Genomic DNA, 19,929 nt, shown 5'->3' on the forward strand with positions numbered 1-19,929 from the left:
AGCAGTGGTCTCGCAAAAATGGTCAAACAGTGAATGAATTTCAGAAAATCATGGTTTTTGCTGACTTTGAGCTGTCACTGCATCCAATTTAGTTGCGGTCAAAGGCCTCCCTCGGCCTTACTATTCTAAGACCCTACTCTTTCATGGCCCGCCTCGGGAAGGCTTTGACCGCTGATAGTTTGGGAGCAGTGGTCTCGCAAAAATGGTCAAAAGGATTGAATCCCCGAAAGTATGATTGTCATTTTATTGGATGATGTTGATTGTTTCACTGATTACCAGCTAGACGTGCAATGATTATCTTGAGTTGAGCACCCCTTGCTGCGGCACCGACGACTACGACTGAACCTTTAGAAGAAATTGACCTACAGGCAGCGCAGGGGTTTTTCGCCTTTTTTCCCCGGGTTTTAAATGAAATTCCCGGTTTTTTTTCCCCGGGTTTTTTAAGGAGATTTATTTTTCCCCGGGGTTTTTTCCCCGGTTTTTCCGGGTTTTTCCCCGGGCGGTGGCCACCTGAAAAATTAAAAACTGGTTTTTTAAAGGGCAGCATGTCACTAGAATTTCAAGAAAATGGTAAAAATCCTGATATTTTACTGTCTTTTTTTTTTTCTGAAAAGTAACCAAAAATTTATTTGTTGGGTCCCTTGTCAAGGTGATGCTACGCTTTTATTGCATATGAGCCAAAGAAGGAAAAATGTCTAGATCATCAGTTTACGTCAAAAACTTTGAGTAGGAGAATTTAGAAGATAGGCCTATGCTAAAATAGGGAAAAAACCTCTTGACTGGGTTTGGAGGAAGGTGTTTAGCTCTAAATTTCATGTTTGACTATTAACCATGAAGTACTACACATCTGCAACAAATGATTACACTCGGGCTCAATTTGAAAAATGCATATATTCAGAACCTCCCCTTAATGACCGTATAAGGTGTTCATTGGGCCCAAAAAAATTATGAACTTGCCTTTAGGAGCGCTACAAGTGCACACAGGATTACTGTGACATTGCTTAAATAGTCATTGAGGTCTATAAAGGTTTGGGTTAAAAAGGGTTTTGAAGTATAATTATTTTTTACCCGGATCTAAACACCTATCAGAAATTGACCTTTTCGGGGCTAAGCTTTTTGTGCAAATAACCGAATCTTTGCGCCGCCACACTGTAAGACTCAACCTACTTGCAGCAAAATTGCATTGAACTCGTTGTTGTTGATACTCCAGTACTCTACAAACTGAAGTGTGTACTCAGTATGCGTCTACAGATGCATAGGCTGAGAAAGTCTACTGATGCATACCTAACCTAACTCATTTAAGCATGCATCTGTAGATGGGGTCCTTGCAAGTATGCATCTGAGACGCATACTGAGTACACACTTCAGTTTGAAGAAATGCTTACCCCGGAAAGATCTTTTTTAAAGTAATCCAGAGTACACTGTATACTGCGCTGCACGTTCGCCGCTGAGAAATCACTCGCACTCGTTCCTTATTTTGAGTGCGTCATTCAAACCGGAGTTCCAGCGCCTGAAACACTGGAAATCCGCTTTCAATCATGTGCACCGGGTACGATGATTGAAGAGAGACAGAGGGTCGTATTGCTCAAAAAGGGGGCCACTGCCACTGGATACTCAAACGCTACTCTCCGAGAGCGCAACCTTAAAGTCCCTATCCCTAATCGCGTCAATCACACACGGATGTTGCAACAATTACGACGTTCGTCAGTAGTCTCATGAAACACCTACTACTGCACAAAGGCGGAAACAGCGGTCGAGTCGCAGCTACAATTAGAATGTTGCTTAACTCAAAACAGGGACACATTTCACTGCAAATAGTAGGCATGCCCCGAACAGGGACGTAACTGGAGTCGTTTAAGGAGGGGGGGGGGGGTTACGTTTTGCACCCTTTGGGGGCAAGCTTGTCATTTTTCTAGTGTTGCATCAAAGCAGTACGGCAAGTACCTCAAGTACATAGTACATTGTGTACTCACATTGTTTAAGTTGATTAATTAATCAAAAACGCCTACGCATCAACCAAAGAAATAATCCGCGTAAAAGCCAAAATTTTGGTCTCCTCGGCGACCTAGGGTGTGGGGAAGGGGGTGCTGAAGGCAGCTTGCCATATTATTGCAGTGTGAATTTTGCACGTTCGTTTGTATTTGATGTCACATTCGTTTGAACGCGAATCAACATTCAAACGAATGTGACATCATATTCAAACGAACGTGACAAAATTCACATTCGAACGAGTATGACGTCACATTCGTTGGCTACCAGTGCAACAATAGTAATTTTTATGGGGGAGTACCGTATTAAGAGTTTATTCCCCTCTTTAGGTAGATTAAATGGCTCTCAAAAGACTAAACCAGATAAAAACAGAATTTTCACAAAATTTATTTTAAAAATTCTCTCGGCTACAGTTGTAAGAGTGGTACAGGGGATGCAACAAAGGCCAAAAAACATACAATATTTCACTGCGCGCAACTTTCCTCCAGAAGTTCTTTAAAATTCGGCAATCGGTTTTCAGCATCTTGAAGATAAAAAATACGATTTCAAGAAATCCTAGGAGTCACGAAGTCAATTTGATTATTGTGTAAAAGGGGAGAAAGAAAAAGAAGTGGGGTTTTTGAAGTTGTGGCTCAGGGGACTACCAATGGCAGTGGTACCAATGTGGTCGATGTGCCACCCGTCGAAATTTAAACTTTACAATATCAAAATGCTGGTAAATTTAAAAAAAATTTCCCAAGTTAATGTATTCCGCAGTGTTCTAAAATGGAACATCTTTTTAAAATGCTCATTATTAAAATGTTCTTAGCAGAAAGAAGGCAGTAAATTAATTTTCACGGGTTGGCAACTAGTTTCTCGGCGTCTGCGCCCTTGCGAAAATCGCGAAGCTGAAAGCACCCGCAGTCGCGCATTAAAACTGCCCATCCATTGTTTCTGACGTTGAATTGTTTGGCTTTTTCAAAAGGGTATGGTTCTCTAGTCATGTTTTCTTCAATTCTGTGTAATAGTTCCCCTTACAACGTATCAACACCACGACGGGTTTGGGTTTTACAAAATTCATAAACTCGGGGGGGATGGTTTCGAAAAGCGGGGAGTCTTGTTCGAGGAACATGAGCACTGCAAGTCGCGAGGTGGAGCGAAGTGGTCCTAGTGCTAATGAATCACAACAACACAAAATTGTTTTATTGACAGAAAAAAAAAGGAATATTTGAGAAACTGTTTGTCAGAAAAAAAGAACTTTTGTTTTGCTAATTTCCTGTGAATATTTTTTAGAAAGTCATCACACAAAAATTGAAAATTTGTTTTATGAATTTTCATAAGCAGGAAACAAAGAAAAAACAAGAAATTAATACAGATTTCAAATGCTACAGTTGGTTAAACTGTTTAAAAAGGTTGCAAACCTACTGCGCATGTCCAAAAACACTCCAAACAAGAAGTATTATTTGGATAGTTCTACCCAAAAACTGCGTTCGAACCGACACCAATTCTATTGTTGCATCTTGTCTACACTACAAACCTAACTGTCTACAACTACACACTTACAAATGCATGCTTGCAAGTACACACTTACAAACGCATGCTTGGCCAAGTACACACTTACAAACGCATGCTTGCAAGTACACACTTACAAACGCATGCTTGACGCCGTATAACTCCATGCGTCAAGCATGCGTTTGTGTGTACTTGCAAGCATGCGTTTGTAAGTGTGTACTTGGCCAAGCATGCGTTTGTAAGTGTGTACTTGCAAGCATGCATTTGTAAGTGTGTACTTAGTAGACAGTTAGGTTTGTAGTGTACCTGCAGTCAAAGAAATTTTTCATTTCGAACGTGCTGATTTCAGTTTTTGGAGTAAGCTGTACAGCCCCAAAAGAAGCTCGGCTTTTGGCCCCCCCCGGCTCGGCTCCCCCCACTCCCTTTTTTTCCTTTGACGAGTCGAGTTTTGCCATGGAAACGGCGATTTTGACAGAAATTTCTCAAAATTGGCCACCAACTTTTTAACCAAATTTCAGCATGAGAATCAGCTTTCAAAGTTCTACAAGTCTGCAAAGTCTCATTAAAATCGTATAAAAAAATTTCCCAAAAAACTAAAGGCACACAAATTGAACCTCGGGCCGGCTGAATCCTGGGTATACTAAAGGCTACTTCGTGCCTAAAAAGATTATCCTTACATTAGTCTACAACCACGCATGGGACGCAAGGAAAACCTTAATTTAAACCAAAGTTAAATATGTTTGGTTCCGTTTTCAAAAGAGTTTTCCTTCGGCTACATGGATGATTGTGACCCAAAGTAAATAGCACTTTTTATCTACAAGATGCCGGAAACCAGTCGACAAACAGGTTAAAAAGTTAAAAAGTCCCGGAGGAAAGTTGCGCGCAGTGAAATGTTTTGTTAGCTTTTGTTGCATTCCTTATGACTCCCTTACAACTTAAGACCAAAGACTTCTGCCATGCCATTTTAGAACGCTACTTTATTCATGCCGAAACAGCACGAAGTCACACTAATCCCGTTCCACAGTGGGAGAGACATTACTTACCAGATTCATCACTCAGGTGTAAAGGCAACGGCATGTCGTCCGTCGATCCATCTGAGGAGTCTGAGTCTTCCATCGCGACTTGAAAAGCGAAGTACCAACAATGACAGATTGCACCTGATTCTACCTGGAACAAGAAAAGAAAAATTCCGTCATGCATCGATATCATTAAATGACGTTATAGATGGGTCATCCCAGTCCAAATAAAACGAAACAAAAATATTCACAGTAACCGGTAATTTTAGCCTCTCCCGTTAGCCCGTGCCATTCATAAACTTGGATTTTCGTCCCACTTCCACCATTATGACTGCTGACTTCCGGTGGCAGGGATCTAAAGTTACCCTATTCCTAAATCAGTTGTGAGGTGAAGACGTTGACAATGACTTCAACGGTGACAATGGCTCGATAATTGAAGGACAGAATACCATTCAGTAGGGTTGTACAAATTGTTCGAATTACCTTCTTATAGAGAAAGGCGTTTAAGATATGTGGCAGTAGTCAGATAGAGTTCGACGATGTTATGGAGATATTCGGCTTTGATTCAGAGAAAAAGGCATATACGATTCTACTGGGGCCACATAAAACAAAGTACATTCGAAGGCAAATTTAGCGATTCGCACACCCCTGCTGGCTGGCCGACGACACCGGAAGACACAGTAGATCTTCCGTTAACGTGAACTTCCAGTCTGCAGCGAGGGCATCTCCATGGAGACTTAACCGGAAGTCGAAAGACGGCGAGAATAAATCTTGGCGTAACAAGAATAGGACTAGAGCTGAAAGGGTACTTCGGGGAAAACCTAGACCGGAAGTCATCGACAGAAGGGAGAATCAAAAGAACGTCGTGAGGCAGTGCGGAGCGGTGGTGGGGGTCGAGATCTGCGGAGGGGGGGGTGAAGGCGGCGCGCGCACGCTGCCCCACTCTGCCCACCCCGGCCCCCACCACCGCTCCGCACTGCCTCACGACGCTCTTTTGATGCTCCCGTTTGTCCCTGACTTCCGGTCGAGATTTCCTCCGGAGTACCAACGATTCTAATTGCCACGATCGTCAGTTTCGTGTGAAATGTACACGGCCCGCCTATCGCCGGGTAGCCCCAACCTCCAATTAACACATTTTACGCAAACGTTCTACCCAAGGTACCGAAACTGACCCCACGGGGCGTAAACAAACCCAGCCTTGTGACGGCGGGACTAGAGCATTATGGTCATGACCGATTCAAAAACGAGAAAAAAATTAAACCGGAACCCGGGGAAAGAAAGGGATTTAGGAAGCGAGCCCGGTTACTCACAAAAAATTTCCCTTCCAAATTCCACTCCCGACAGTGCTAAATTCGCACTTCGCCAGTGCGAACTGCCAAAATCACTCTCGACGGTGCAATCAGCGGTTTGCACTTCTAAGTGCGAAAATGGCCCCAAAAAGTGCTAAGTCGGTGAGTGAGTGCACTTGTAAGTGCAAAAATGTTTCACCTGGGAAAAGTGCGAAGTTTCTCGCCTCTTATTGTTTCCCATGCGGCGCGTAAGTTTAAATTACGCGCGTCAAGGGCACGAAAGTTGGGGGTTTTTGGCGGGGGGAGAACGACCGGTTACCGAAGTTACCGAAGAACCTAACATCGCGAAATATCCCAGGAGTAACTCCACCCCAAGGTGGACCGAGATCTGGGATTGGGTCACGGATTCGGTTCAAACTTTGTGGGTTCAATAGGTACCACTAGGACCTATCAACCCCGAAAAGAAGGTTGGCTAGCTCAAATAGAACCTGAGATATTTGCATTTTTCAAAATTTTGACTAATTTAGCGTAAAATTGTCGCTTTCTGATTTTTCTAGGGTAAAAGTTGTTTGTTAGTTCGGGCTTATTTTTTCTTCTTTCAGTCATAAAAAAAAAGAAGAAAAATGGTAGTAGGCCAAGTTTTGTACGTTGCTTGGTTTGGCCTTCACGAGCAATTTTGTCGAATTCATCGAAACTCTCATACCCAAAATACTTCACCTTGGATTTGGCCCTGATACGTCTCATTTCACTTCTTTTACTCTAATTAACAATTGCTATACAGTCCCTAGCACCAACAATTCCATAAAAGCCAGAAAAATAAAAAACACAATTTTTCAATTTTCTACTTTGACCTATTTTGGGCACTTTTGTAAAGATTAGGGCTTCTACATGATCTTGGGTGACAGGAAAGATCCTCCCTGCCCTCAATTTTGATAGTATCAACACAAACAAAGAGACCCAAACTCAAGTTGCACTAAAAATTTTAAGGAAATTGTTTCGAGCAAAATTTTTCAAGTTTACGAGGGGTGTGAAAAATTTAAATCGGAGGAAAAGTAATGCTTCAGCCAAAAGTGGATTTGTGGTTCATTAGTTAGCTTTCTCAAGTAGGTTTGGTGCCCTTTTTAAATCTGAGAACGTTCCTCCTTTATAATCAGTGTTAAAAAACCCCGTTTTGGTATGGGGTTGTTGGACTTACGATTTCAACTCATAAACAAAGTAATGATCCATTACTAAGGTTGCTTGCAACGTGTAAGTTCAACCGCTTAGTCTTAGTCATCTGGCTGGTCTCAAAAAAATTTTCAAACCCAAAAGAAACCAGGCTCAGTTATTGAGACTAAGCGGTTTAAAATTACATATTGCAAGCAACCTAAATAAATGGATCATTACTTTTTTGATGAGTTGAAATCGTAAGTCCAAAACCCCCTACCAAAAAAGGGTTTTAACTCTGATTATCAAGGAGGAACATTCTCAGGGTTATAAGGGCACCAAACCTACTTGAGAAAGCTAACTAATGAACCACAAATCCACTTTTTGGGTGAAGCATTACATTTTTCCCCCGATTTGAATTTTTCACACCCCTCGTAAACTTGCAAAATTTGCTCGAAACAATTTCCTTATAAATTTTTTGTGCAAATTTTGGGGCTCTTTTTTTTGGTTTATATATTTAAATTTAGGGCAGGGGAGGATCTTTCCTGTACCCAAAAATCATGTAGAAGCCCCAATCTTGACAAAAGTGCCCAAAATAGGTCAAAGTAGAAAATTGAAAATGGTTTTTGATTTTTCTGGCTTACATGGAATTGTTGGTGCTAGGGACTACATAGCAATTGTTTATTGGAGTAAAAGAAATGAAATGAGACGTATCAGGGCCAAATCCAAAGTGGAGTATTTTGGGTATGAGAGTTTCGATGAATTCAACAAAATTGCTTTGGGAGGCCAAACCAAGCAACGTACAAAAATTGGCCCACCACCCTTTTTTTTTCTTTTTTACGACTAGAAAGAAGAAACATAAGCCAGAACTAAGCAAACAACTATTACCATAAAAAAAAAAAGTCAGAAAGCGACAATTTTACGCTAAATTAGTCAAATTTAGAAAATGCAAATATCTCAGGTTCTGTTTGAGCTCGCCAACTTTCCTTTGTGGGTTGATAGGTCCTAGTGGTACCTATTGAACCCCAAAGTTTGAACCGAATCCGTGACCCATTCCCAGATCTCGGTCCACCTTGGGGGGGAGTTACTCAATTGCACTTCAAAAAGTAAAAATCAACTATTAGGGGGGGGGGGGGGGGGGGGTTTGCACCTTTTGGGGTTTTTTACCCCGGTTCCACCTTTACACTGGGGAGTGCTACCGACTTACTACTTTGCACTCTGTAGTGCAAAATTAGCACCTCCAGGAGTGGTCCATTTTCACACTGCGAAAGTGCGAAATTTGCACCACTAGGAGCGAATCAGCTAGAAACTTTTTAGTGAGTAGCTACGACAACGAGGAAGACGGCATCCTGTGCTACCTGCGCGCCATCGGCCACAACGTGACGGGAAATATATAAAAGTCTTTTGCTGCACCTGTTCTTTCTTTCAGTTTTGAAATAAACAAATGAAAATTTAGGGATTTAGTGTACTTTTCAAGTACAACAATTGTTGTACAAAGTACAATGGAACCGGCATGACGAGTGCTGTGAGGGATCGTTGTGGTTTGTACAATTCTCGTTGTACTTTCTAAATCCCTGTTGTACTTTCATTCTACAGTTTTTGTTGTACTTTTGTTGTACTATCCACACTTTTTCTTTCAGTGTGTTTAGAGGCAAATTGTCTAGGGACCAGTTATATTTGGGGGACGAACAGTGTCGGGTACTTATTGTCCCGGGGACGAAATGGGGGGTACGAATAGTCCGGGGACCAATTTTCGGGGACGAATTGTCCTAGACCCTTTCAGAGACCGTCAAACATTTTGGATTGAGTTTTGTTTTCGGAACTCACTATAATGAATCTAATAATTGAGCAAAGTTTCAACTTTCTGTGATTATTTAAAAGCCTGCCTGAAAGTTTCACTAGAGTCCCCCTTAAAAAAACGGAGATCACAGTGTTTTTAAGGGGGTGTCTCACTCCAAAAACAGTGCTTCTGTAAAAACGATATTGAAACCAAACGGAAAGGGATGAATTGTTCACAGCTTTTGTTCACGAAATTTGTTCACAGTTAAATATTTTTAAATTTACGTGACAAGATTCACTTTTAGACAAAACCTGTATGCAGTTCATGAAATTGGGCGTGTGCTACTTAAAATTCTCTGTGCTGAAACGCTGACTCTTTGTCTACCAGGAGGTGTCATTCATGGCAGATTCGCCTGGAGCTCGCGTGGCGTCCCTGCTCTCGTCCCTGCCCCGCTTGCGAGACCTTACCTGCCCTTTGTTGGAGGACATGCATTCTCTGCTGCCGTGCCCGTCACTGGAGAATCTCCACCTGGACGTCCAACTGACCGACTCGAACCGGCATACTTTGCCCGGGGTCCGGGCGTTCCTCAGCTCGGCGGTCTTAGTGCTGGAGGAGCTGGTGCTGGACTTCTCCGAGAACCCGGACGACGACGACGCGGTGAGCTTGGTGCAGTCCCTGGGCGGCACGGGGGCATCACCTGCAACGCTGCGAAGTTTGAAGTTCTGTGTCGCCCATGAGGACGATACTCCATCTGTCGACTGGGACCCTCCACTGCAACTGCAGCCTCTGGCCAGTATTCTCCATCGACTTCCGCACCTTCGATACCTCAAAATTGACGGCGCGCCGTCGGACGAGTTCCTGGAGGCGCTGGACGGGCGAGTGCTGCCAAACCTTCGAGAGCTAGAGGTGTGCACGTCTCGGGAGTTCACGCACGAGCAAATCCACAGTGAGCGAGTGCGTATGCTTATGCGGAGGAACCCGCGGTTGCATCTTATAGTCTTGGTTGCATCGAATGAAGAAGAAGAAGAAATCATCGAGTGTAGCCACTGCCCTTTCCCGCTAACAGAAGAAGAAACTGAATTCACTCTGTTCAGTCACCCCGTGGGAGGTCCATGTGATGTAAATCATTGGGGGCCTGACATCTTCATCAGTTGAGTAGAAATATGCATTAGATCTGTAATTCAATGTACATGCTGTCTTCCAGCCTTTCTCACGGACATGCCTTCTTCAATGATTAAATTGTTTTAACAGCATTTCGCTCAGCCATTTATTTAATTGTACTCCGTACTCCCACTTCCGAATAGACCCTTTCAGGCTAAAGTTTTTGGGCAGTGCCCAACACGTCCATTCCAGGAAAGTGACATCACGTTGAAACGAACGTGACAAAATGTCTCATTCGTTTAATGATGAAAGGGAATTAAACTCTGTGTTAACTGGAGTATCGACATTACCGAGTTCAATGCCATTTCGCCAGCTGGATCTGAAAGTGTGGCGGTGAAAATATTCGAACATTGGACAAGAAGCTTTGCCCGGAAAAGTCTTTTGTGACACTGAACTTGCACTCTCAGACTCCCTTTTGTCTTTTTTACTACATGGTATTGGCATTTTGTCGACACTACCTCTGGTTTTTTGTTCAACAGTAATCAGTACTTTTCTCTTTCGTTCTCATCTTTTTTTTGTAAGTTCATATTGGCCAAAATAAATCCTAGATAATTTTATCCCGTAAATTGTTTTATAGACGAAAATACTACATACTGTATTATTGTTGTTGGCTAAAAGTTCCTGGTTACTGGCGATAAAGTCAATAAGAGGCTGAGAGTATGTGTTCGAGAGTGGAGATACATCATGTAGCGACAGTTAAATTAAAGTAGTTTGAGCAGATACAAAACATGTAAAATGGAAAATATTAAACTTCTAGAAGCATCAGATTTTGTAAATCAGCTGCTATGATGGCCAATGGTAAAACACCTCGAACATGAGGTGGGGGCCGCGCTGGTCGTGCCTGGGCCTCGGCTCGCTCTCTGGCCCCTGCCCTGGTGTCAAGGAGGCCGCTGCCGTGTATGGCGTGGGGCAGCCAGAAGCCCGTGACTCCTCTCGAAGGCTGAAGTCGTCGGGGAAGTGCTGCGCGTCGGGGTACACGAACGGCACCGCGCGGAGGGCTCCCGGCGTCGGGGTTGCGGGTTGTACGCCGCCCGCAGGCTTGACTTCGAGTAAGTCGCCGTTCTGGATCGGGTAATCACCAACAGCCCTCGCATTCTGGAGCTCCTCGCCGCGCCAAAACAACCCGTTTCGTTCGAACGACACGCAGGTTCGGCACCGAATCTGGTCCTTGACTTCGCTGATGAGGCTCGACTGGTGGAGCTGCAGGTCTAGCAGACCTCCGGTCGCCCTCGCGAGGATCACGTTCAACGGGGGCGCGGCCTGCGGGACGGTCTTTCGCTGCCACGTGGCGCGGCTCAGGTCCGTCGGCGTGCTGCAGCAGTCCCTGGCGGCCGGCGACACGGAGAGGCGGAACCTGGTGCGGGGCGCGGCAGCAGCAGCGGGGTCGCTGACCAGGACGGCGCGCCCGTCGTCTTGCCGAGTGGGCTCCACCAGCATCGCCCGCCCCGTCGACGCATCCCTGCAAACGCCCCGCTTTCAATTTTCGGCATGAATGACCAATCGTAGGTATAAAGCACTGGTAAAACTAAAGCGTGACTCTATGCTCGAGTCAAGCATGAAGTGACGCTTGAAGACGTTACGCTTGAAATGAAGCACACTCTGGAAATTGCCCCAGGCATTTAGATAGAAGGTAATACCACGCTTTAGTTTTACCAGCACGCCATAACGGGGTGTAAACGGTTTACGCCCCTGGGACGACATGAATCGATTTATACCCCAGGTGCGTTAGGTAGTAAAGGACTGACTGCAACGAGTCAGTTCGCAGCCTCTGCATTCTCAACTAGAGTTAACTGACTTCTTTACTACAAGGTAGGTTTACGCCAGACCGCGTCTTGTCGTAACAGGCTTCGCGATGTCTCGCTGCCTGTTCCTCCAATCCGCGCCTGGCGGACCTACCTTGGCCTGCGGCGCTAGCCTGCCTTCGGCAGGCCATGGCTTGCCCATCGTCGGTTACTTCTAAATTGTTGCATGCTGGGGGGCTCCGCCCCGCAGACCCCCCTTCATTCCAGATAGAGTTGCTTCATCCACAGATAACACGATCTTGACCCTTGTTACTTTTCAACTTGCCGGGGCTGGGGGGCTCTGCCCCCCTGACCCCCCTTTCTTCAAGGCAAAAGATATTTGCCGGCAGAAAACTCGATTTTCGCCGTTTTTTAGGTGATTTTCGGCTATAAAAACTGAACCAGTTGAGCTAGGATAGTGTAATTTCGCGTGTGCCGAGCCAAGGACATACCCAAAAAGTGTGCAAAATCTCAGCCAGATCGGCCGAGCCGTTCAGGAGGAGTAGTGCTGACAGACAGACACACAGACAGACAGACAAAACTTTTCAACCCCACCTGAGTAACGGGCTTCGCTATCGCTCAGCCAAAAAGATGTATTATTAGTACTTAACGTTAGGAACATTTTCACTGTGCATACACACATTAAAGTTGCCGCTTGATAACATAATTTTAGGGTTTTCTATTATTTGTGGCGTCTTTACACAAAGCTAGCTGTCACATTCATGTAATTCTTGACGGAAGGGGGTTGTACCGTCTGATAAGTGTACAGATCGGTACAGTTACTACGCAGTCAGTTTGCATCCTTTCTGATCACCTAGACTTTGTCTCTAAAGGTTTAAAAGTTAAGGAAAAAAACACACAAGTCGGACGCACCTGGACACTTCCTCTTGCCAGCCTACGTAGATCACGTTGAAGTCGTTGACGAGATTGTTGGCTGCATCGTTCCACGCACTTGCCGGATCCATCAGCTGTCGATGGAGACTGAAAAAGCAGGCCGGGGCGATGGCCACGTTTTTGACCAGCATGGTCAGCCTCCCGCAGCGCGGAGCCACGAAGCGCATGACTGCCGGGTCGGACAGCATCGTAGACACGCACGGTGTTCCATCGCATAGAACGGTCAACCACAGCAGCTCACGGCCAGACCCGTCCAGGAGGACTGCCATTCCTTGGTGAAAAGATAGAAATCACACCCACGGTTAAACGTAAAATACGCTGAGCGCGAGAAATGACGCAACAGGGGAATTACATTGTTAAAAAGAAGTGTGATTTTAATTTTCTTAGAAGTGTTAATTTTTTTTTACTGACAATAATTGAAAATAAAAATCATCAATGACATCAACATTTACGTCCGTTTTTTAGTTAGGATTGTCTTGGGTCTGCTCGCTGGCAGTTACGATTGCCTTGTTTCTGCTCTGCCAGTTAATACTTGTCTATCTTACACTGAGAATCCAAACGCTATGAGTATAGCGTCAATTGGTGCAATGCAAAAGCATTGCACGTGAAGTGCAATGCCTCCCATTTCCCATGCATTAGCATAGGGCCTTTTCGGGAAGCATTGCACCAAAGGTGCAATATGGCTGTGGCATTGCACGTATGGTGCGATATCACAGCGCATTGCACCATACGTGCTATACTCATAGCGTTTGGAATCTCAGTGTACTTCTAGAGACGCTTGCATTGTGAAAATTTAAGTCGTCACTTGAAGACAATTTCAGTGCTTATTTTCCTTAACAATATGTCATGAAACAAAATTGAAGACATTGCTGTTACGCCCATGCAAAAAGTAAAGGGGCTTTGATGAAAATATTATCAATTTGTGACGAGATTGTCATCGTGTGAAAGTGATGAAAATATCATCTACTTTTTTTGTCATAAAGTGACAACAAATTTTCACAGTGCGCTTGTCTAGACGTATACTAAGTACCCCTCTTGGCAGGGACGAGGCCTTCGGGTCGGACGCGTACCTGCTGTGCCTGGCGCGGCGCAGCACCAGCACCATGTGGCACTGGGCGGCCACCTGCGGCATGGGGCGCGTGCTGGACTCGGCGCTGCGCGTGCGCGGCGTGGACGCGCTGCGCGTGGCGGACGCGTCGGCCATGCCGGGCCTCACCAGCGGCAACACCAACATGCCCGTCATCATGCTGGCCGAGCGCGCCGCGGACCTCATCAAGGCCGACTGGCCGTAGGCGCCGTAGCCAGACGCATTCTCAGAGTCGAGGCAAATCAACAAAAAATTTAAAATACTCTGCAATTTACTTAGATAACCGGCCGAAAGGTACAAATAAAGCCGTTCGTGGCCCCCCTGTAAAATGTGCCACCTTAACATACGAAAAATACGATTTTTTGAAAACTGAGAGACTTTTGCTAGTCTTTTGTAACTTTGTAACTTTTGTTTGCAATCGGCGAACGAGTTTGAGAGAAAGCAAACACTTTCTACACCTCAACCAGCGCAACAACGCCTTGCGGGTGGGCAAATTCTTAGACACTCGCGTGCGAGTGGCTGCCTACCCAGACGGGCGCTCTCGGCCTAGGAGGCATGCCCTGAAAAATATCTTGTAGCTGCCGTGATAAGAAGCTTCACGGCGATAGCTTAAACTTCCTGAATTCGATCCACGTTTTACTTAAACTTGTTCCCAGGCTTATTCACTTTGTGAAGGACCTCTCCGAGATCCTAACTAACAGGAAAGCCGAAAACAGATTGGTTCCAATTAGTTTGTTTTTTAGACGGGTGGCCTGGCCAGGGGGCGCACTGAAAAGCCAAACGTGGTCCAGACCACACCAACTGGTGTGGTCAAATGGTTGCCATTTTGACCGCATCAGTTGGTGTGGTCTAGACCACGTTTGGTGCGAAAGACCACACCAAACGTGGTCTAGAACAAAACGTGGTCAAACGTGGTCTAGACCACACCAACTGATGCGGTCAAAATGGCACCCATTTGACCACACCAGTGGTGTCGTCTACACCATGTTTGGTTTTTCAGTGCGGCAACGGTATAGGAAGCGCGTGAAGCCATACGCGAGCAAGGTGCAGGGGTTACTTATTTTGCTTCGATTGTAAGATCTAGGCCGTTGATTGCAAAACGCTTTGCACGGGCCAAAAGAGCACAAAGTTTGGGGTGCATTAGGCCTAAGAGACTGCCCGATACTTCCAATTCAACCGAACACAAGGGCGGAATCATTTACATCAACATGGCGCATTCGAGTTTTTTCTAAATTGTATAATTTCTCGTGTTTTTTCGGTGTTTTCACTGCACTTTAATATTAGGTAAGGTGGGAGTTTCGAGAAGAGCAATTAACCTAAAGCACCCTAAATTTCAAGCCCTTTCCATCCGTGCAAAGCGTTTTGAAAAACACAGTCTAGTTTTCATAATCTCGAAGAAGTGCGCAACCTCTGCACTGACGGCGCGAGCATCGCTTCACGCTATCCCTAGGCCGTTGCCACCCCCGAGCCTGGCCGAGCCAATCTGCACTTCATGAACATGTGCTGAACCTTTTTTGGGTGTTCTGGACACCCAACCGAACAGTTTTGTCCGCAGAGGCATAAAATTTTGGTTTCGTGAGCAGAGCCAAGATGGCGGCCGTTTTAACGCGAAATTGAACAGTTACGATTTTGACGGTCTAAGTGATCCAGGAAGCGGAAGAAGGGGATAACTCAATTTTGGCCATTTTCCAGGAGAAACCAAAAACTGTTAGGAGGGAAAACTAAAACAAAACAAATGAATGTTGCACATGTTCATAATTTCAAAAAGCATTAGTAAAATTTTGGAAAAAAAATAAAAAGTGTAAGGTCACTCCGTAGAGGATTTCTGCGACTTATCGCTTTCCGTTGAAATGGAAAACAGAGTCAGCTCACCTTATATTTCCTAAACAAAGAGGAATTTGGAGACAAGTCAAGTGGAACAATAGTCTGCATAAAGTGTATGTTACCCTGGTGTATTTTTTGGACTTAGCTCTTTTTTCCAAATTGAAATTTAAAATTAAGGGGGGGCTAAGTTGAGTTGATTCTTTTTACACAAGATTCATAAAAATACAAGTTGAGTTATATCCTTTTGCCAATTTGTCAAACGGACTCATGTGGACCTCTGTTGAGTTATCTCCATTTTCCAATGAAATTTAGACCGTAAAAGGGGTTAAGTTGGTTATACCCTTTTTCCATGTGGATTTTCTCCTAACTGCTTGGAATTCAGTCAAATAATTTGGTGTAATGAAGGAAACCATTCTAAGGCACAATATTAAAATACAAACTCAATTTGGGGATAAGTCAAGTTATTCCCTTCTTCCGCTTCCTGGATCAAGTGTCGACTCCCACCAAGTAAGGTCCAAGAAAGACGATGCCGTCGTCAAACTTACAATATCCCATATAGTTTTTGAGCAATTTAGCTGCAATAGTGAAACATTGGTCCAAAGAAATGACAACATTGTTTTAAAACCGAAATACGCAATTACCTGACAAACGTACACTGCAAATCCAAATGTAGGACAGATCGACACTTTAAGGAGTAGACCAGTTTGTCCTACGTTTGCAAGTGTCGACCAGGTGTGTCCGACGCTTTGAAGTGTCGACCACACTGTGTCCGACGCCTGCAAGTGTCGGCCACAGCATGCACTGAGAATAAAAGAGTCATGATCTTGACTAAAATTTTGGGTGAGGAATTCCTTATTACCAAAATTTGGGCGAGGAAGGTTTCCTCGCCCAAATTTGGGTGGGGAAGGTTTCCTCACCCAAATTTGGGTCATAATACTATGGAGCCGTATAGGCAGCTGATACACCCTTCCTCACCCAATTTTGGGCGAGGAAACAATCTCGCCCAAATTTGGGTGATAAAGTATACCTAGCCCAAAATTGGGTATTGATCATGACTTCATTCTCAGTGTGTCCGACGGCTGACGTGTGGGGCCACAATAGGAAACTCAGTGTAATTTGCCGTAGGACAAACAGTGTCCTACACATGCAGGCGTCGGACACATTGTGGTCGACACTTCAGAGCGTCGGACACAACTAGTCGACACACGGTGAAAACGGTTCCTGGTTTTCCCAGGAACTCCCTGGAAATCGCCTATGCCTTCACCATTGGCTTCCTGGGAAAACCAGGTTCCGTTTTTACCGTGCACTTGCAAACGTAGGACAAACTGGTCTACGCCTTAAAGTGTCGACCTGTCCTACACTTAGATTTGCAGTGTATCAAGAAAAAGCTCTTCTCTGTTCGTCATGCGTACTATCAAGACAAGTAATTTGAGAACAAAATGAGGTCTTAAGTCAAGCCGTCTACGAGATACGTCCGTTCAACGCGTGCCCTGTCGGCCCGGTGGAGGCCGCCTGCAGAAACTTTTCCTGAGGGGCAGAAAGACAACCTGTTCGACGGCTGGGCGGCGGTAAACGGAAACCAGAAATATTACGGCTGAGAATATTTCTCTAACTAGTTGGTAAGGGAGGGTGGGGCAGTTTGAAACAGAATTTGGAATTTCGTTATTATAATCTTACTGTTAGTCTATATGCTGCGTGTATGCACTAGATTAATAGAGTGACTCATTATCTTGACTAGAAAACGCCCGCAGACGCTCACAAGTTCGTTCAACGTTAATAATAAAGGTGAAACTACGACCCTTGCATCTGTTTCAAACTGCCCCAGGCCGGAGCAGTTTGAAACAGCGATGGGGCAGTTTGAAACAGCTGCATGGAAGTGTACACGGACCAAGAAGAGCCGCGTACACAACTCAAATAGATTCGAATAGACTCAAATAGACGTTGCCATGCAAGTGCTGACATTTTGACGAATTTTTTAAACATTTTTTATAACATTATAGCCAAATACGCATTTTTTTAAAAACGCGATTCTTTTGAAAATGCGTACGGCAATGGATTTGCCCAGAGAGGCGAACAAAAGTTGTTAACACCATTACTTTTTTTGAGTTGAAATAAAGGCCTTTTTCGGCCCGCAAGTTTTCAACATGCAACATTTTATAAATGTTGCATTTTGATGCAAGTCACGGGTCAAACATACAACGTCTCCATTGATGCGATCGGGAATTACGAATTTCCCATCATTATGCTCGCTTTCCAAAATATAAAACGTTTTTTCTAGTGATATTGCTGTTTTGCTAACTGCCCCATCCACTTCTGTTTCAAACTGCCCCAGAGGGCACCATTCCAGTTGTGCTGCTCCCCGCCGGACTTGGTGAGGGCTACGTCAGTGTCCGAGGGTGCGTAACGCTTGCCTAATATGGTGCTAAAAGATGAATTAAGTGTGCGGGAGATGATCGCTTACTAGCGAAACCCAGACGGAAACTCCCGTGACTTAGAAATTTAAGTTTAGGCCAATTTCAATGTTACCGAAGTTTCACCTTTCTTTCAAGGCCACTAAAGTGCACCGTTGACGACCGTGTCGATCGCAAATCAGTAAGATCATGAAAACAGAAGATTGTGCACACTCACATTTCCTTCGGCAGCCCTCATTGCTTTAATATTGGTGTTTGTTTCAAACTGCCCCTGTTTCAAACTGCCCCACCCTCCCTTACTAGTTAGTACTAGCCACTAGAGTGGCTTTTCGTCTCATTTTTCTGGGGTTCGCGCCCTGAGCCAAGTATCAGAACCGCGCGTGCCCGTCCACGAGATCACGAGTCAGGCGTTTTCTCCAATTCTTTCAAGGAATGGGGAAATGCACACCAGTACCAAAACAGAAATAGTTGAAATTCTCTCACCGTGTGGACGATTTAGCGACTCAGAGGCAAACGGAAAACGCTCAAGAACGCGTTGGCAGGAGATCTTCCTGCCACCCTGCCTGACGCGTGGGGCAGGAGGTGAAAGTGGAAAAGAGAAACTGACACGGAGAAGCCATTCCTCGAACTGAACGATGGGACGCAGATGAACCTCATCGACTTCCAATCCAACCCTGATAGCGAATAGGCCTAGTTCGTTCACTTTGAGGCCCCTCCCCCCTAAATGTGCTCCTGGACTCGGCACCGCTCGGCACCGTGCCCCTCGCACAGGCCTTGACAATGTCAACAGTCGCTGGGCTGTGGATTCTGGGAACTACGCCGTGCGTCAAACCTTAAAGGCGAGAATGAAAAACTGCGTGTGCTGGAGCCCCATTTTCCCTGTCGCCAACACCACACTGCAAAAGCCAGTGGTAAGTTGGCTTGCCACAAAATTGGCGAGCCGTTTTTAATGCCAAAATTTGGCAAGCTTTGGTCAGAAATTTTCATAAGCTTGCCAAATTTTGGCAAGCTGGGGAGTATTTCTGAGCCAAGCTTGCCAATTTTTGGCATTAAAAACGGCTCGCCAATTTTGTGAAAAGCAAACTAACCACCGAATTCGCAGTGCAGTGACTGGCCCCGCTTCACGACGTCACGACTTCCATCTACCTTGCAGGTGCTAAATTGCACTCTTCTTTCTGAAATCGATGGATTTCTCCTCCGTGTTCGGTTGTGACAGTGGTCAGACACAAATAGTCTCACCATTTTGTGACTGAACAATTGATCCCGGAAGCGGAAGAAGGGAATAATTTGACTTATCTCCAAATTGAGTTTTTATTATATCGTGGTGCCTTAAAATGGTTTGCATCATAGCACCAAATTATTTGACTCAATTCCTAGCAGTTAAAGAGAAAATCCACTTCGAAAAAAGATGTAACTCAACTTGACCCCTTTTACACTGTCAATTTAGCGGAAAATGGAAACATCTCAACCAAAGTCAACATGACTCCGTTCAACATATTGTTCATAGGAGATAACTCAACTTGTGTTTTTATGTATCCATTGTAAAAAGAATCAAGTCAACTTACCACCCTTTAATTTTTAGAACTTAAACGGAAAAAAGAGCTAAGTCCAAAAAATGCACCAGAGGAACCAACACTCTCTGCTGACTACAGTTCCACTTGACATGTCTCCAAATTCCACTTCGTTTAAGAAATATAAGTTGAGATGACTCTGTTTTCCATTTTAGCGGAAAGTGATAAGTTACAGATATCCTATACGCAGTGACCTGACACTCCTGATGTTCACCTCAAAATTTAACTTACATTTTTTTGAACTTGATATCATATATAACATTCCATTGTTCAGTTTTAGATTTCCCTGCGAACAGTTTTTTGTTGCTCCTGAAAAATGGTCAAAATGGAGTTATCCCCTTCTTCCGCTTCCTGGATCAATACTGACTGAACAAATTTTGGCGAGACCAGGTCTCGCTCGCCACATCATATTTTGGCGCAAAGTCTTTCCATTTAACTTGAAGTGCCTTGAGGCAGAAGCACGTGATAAAAGCGATAAGCACTCGGCCG

The 19,929-nt window shown here is 44.7% G+C and overlaps 2 protein-coding genes across 3 annotated transcripts in view; one reads left to right on the plus strand and one right to left on the minus strand.

Moving 5' to 3' along the window:
- Nucleotides 1–12,904, minus strand: part of LOC117646678 — a 586,045-nt gene extending 573,141 nt beyond the window's left edge. The window contains exons 1-2 of one of the 2 annotated variants that reach the window (XM_034387798.1): nt 12,527–12,904; nt 10,630–11,331 (exon numbers count right to left, since the gene is read on the minus strand). In XM_034387798.1, the coding sequence (XP_034243689.1) occupies nt 10,656–11,331; nt 12,527–12,816 (966 nt within the window). In that variant the 5' untranslated portion in view covers nt 12,817–12,904 and the 3' untranslated portion in view covers nt 10,630–10,655. Of the gene's footprint in view, nt 1–10,560; nt 11,332–12,526 lie in introns of those variants that run through there. The other variant, XM_034387795.1, reaches the window with a different exon arrangement.
- A 728-nt stretch (nt 12,905–13,632) lies between these two features.
- Nucleotides 13,633–14,007, plus strand: LOC117646867 (uncharacterized GMC-type oxidoreductase Mb1310-like). Its single transcript, XM_034388164.1, has one exon. It carries the CDS (start codon nt 13,651–13,653, stop codon nt 13,837–13,839), a length of 189 nt encoding a protein of 62 aa, XP_034244055.1. The 5' UTR covers nt 13,633–13,650; the 3' UTR covers nt 13,840–14,007.
- Nucleotides 14,008–19,929: the final 5,922 nt, after the last annotated feature.

Source organism: Thrips palmi, unplaced genomic scaffold (assembly GCF_012932325.1).
Source record: "Thrips palmi isolate BJ-2018 unplaced genomic scaffold, TpBJ-2018v1 HiC_scaffold_10, whole genome shotgun sequence".
NCBI lineage: Eukaryota > Metazoa > Arthropoda > Insecta > Thysanoptera > Thripidae > Thrips > Thrips palmi.

Excerpts from the sequence above, each read along its gene's own strand:
- LOC117646867 (XM_034388164.1), top strand. The coding sequence starts at position 13,651 with ATGTGGCACTGGGCGGCCACCTGCGGCATGGGGCGCGTGCTGGACTCG.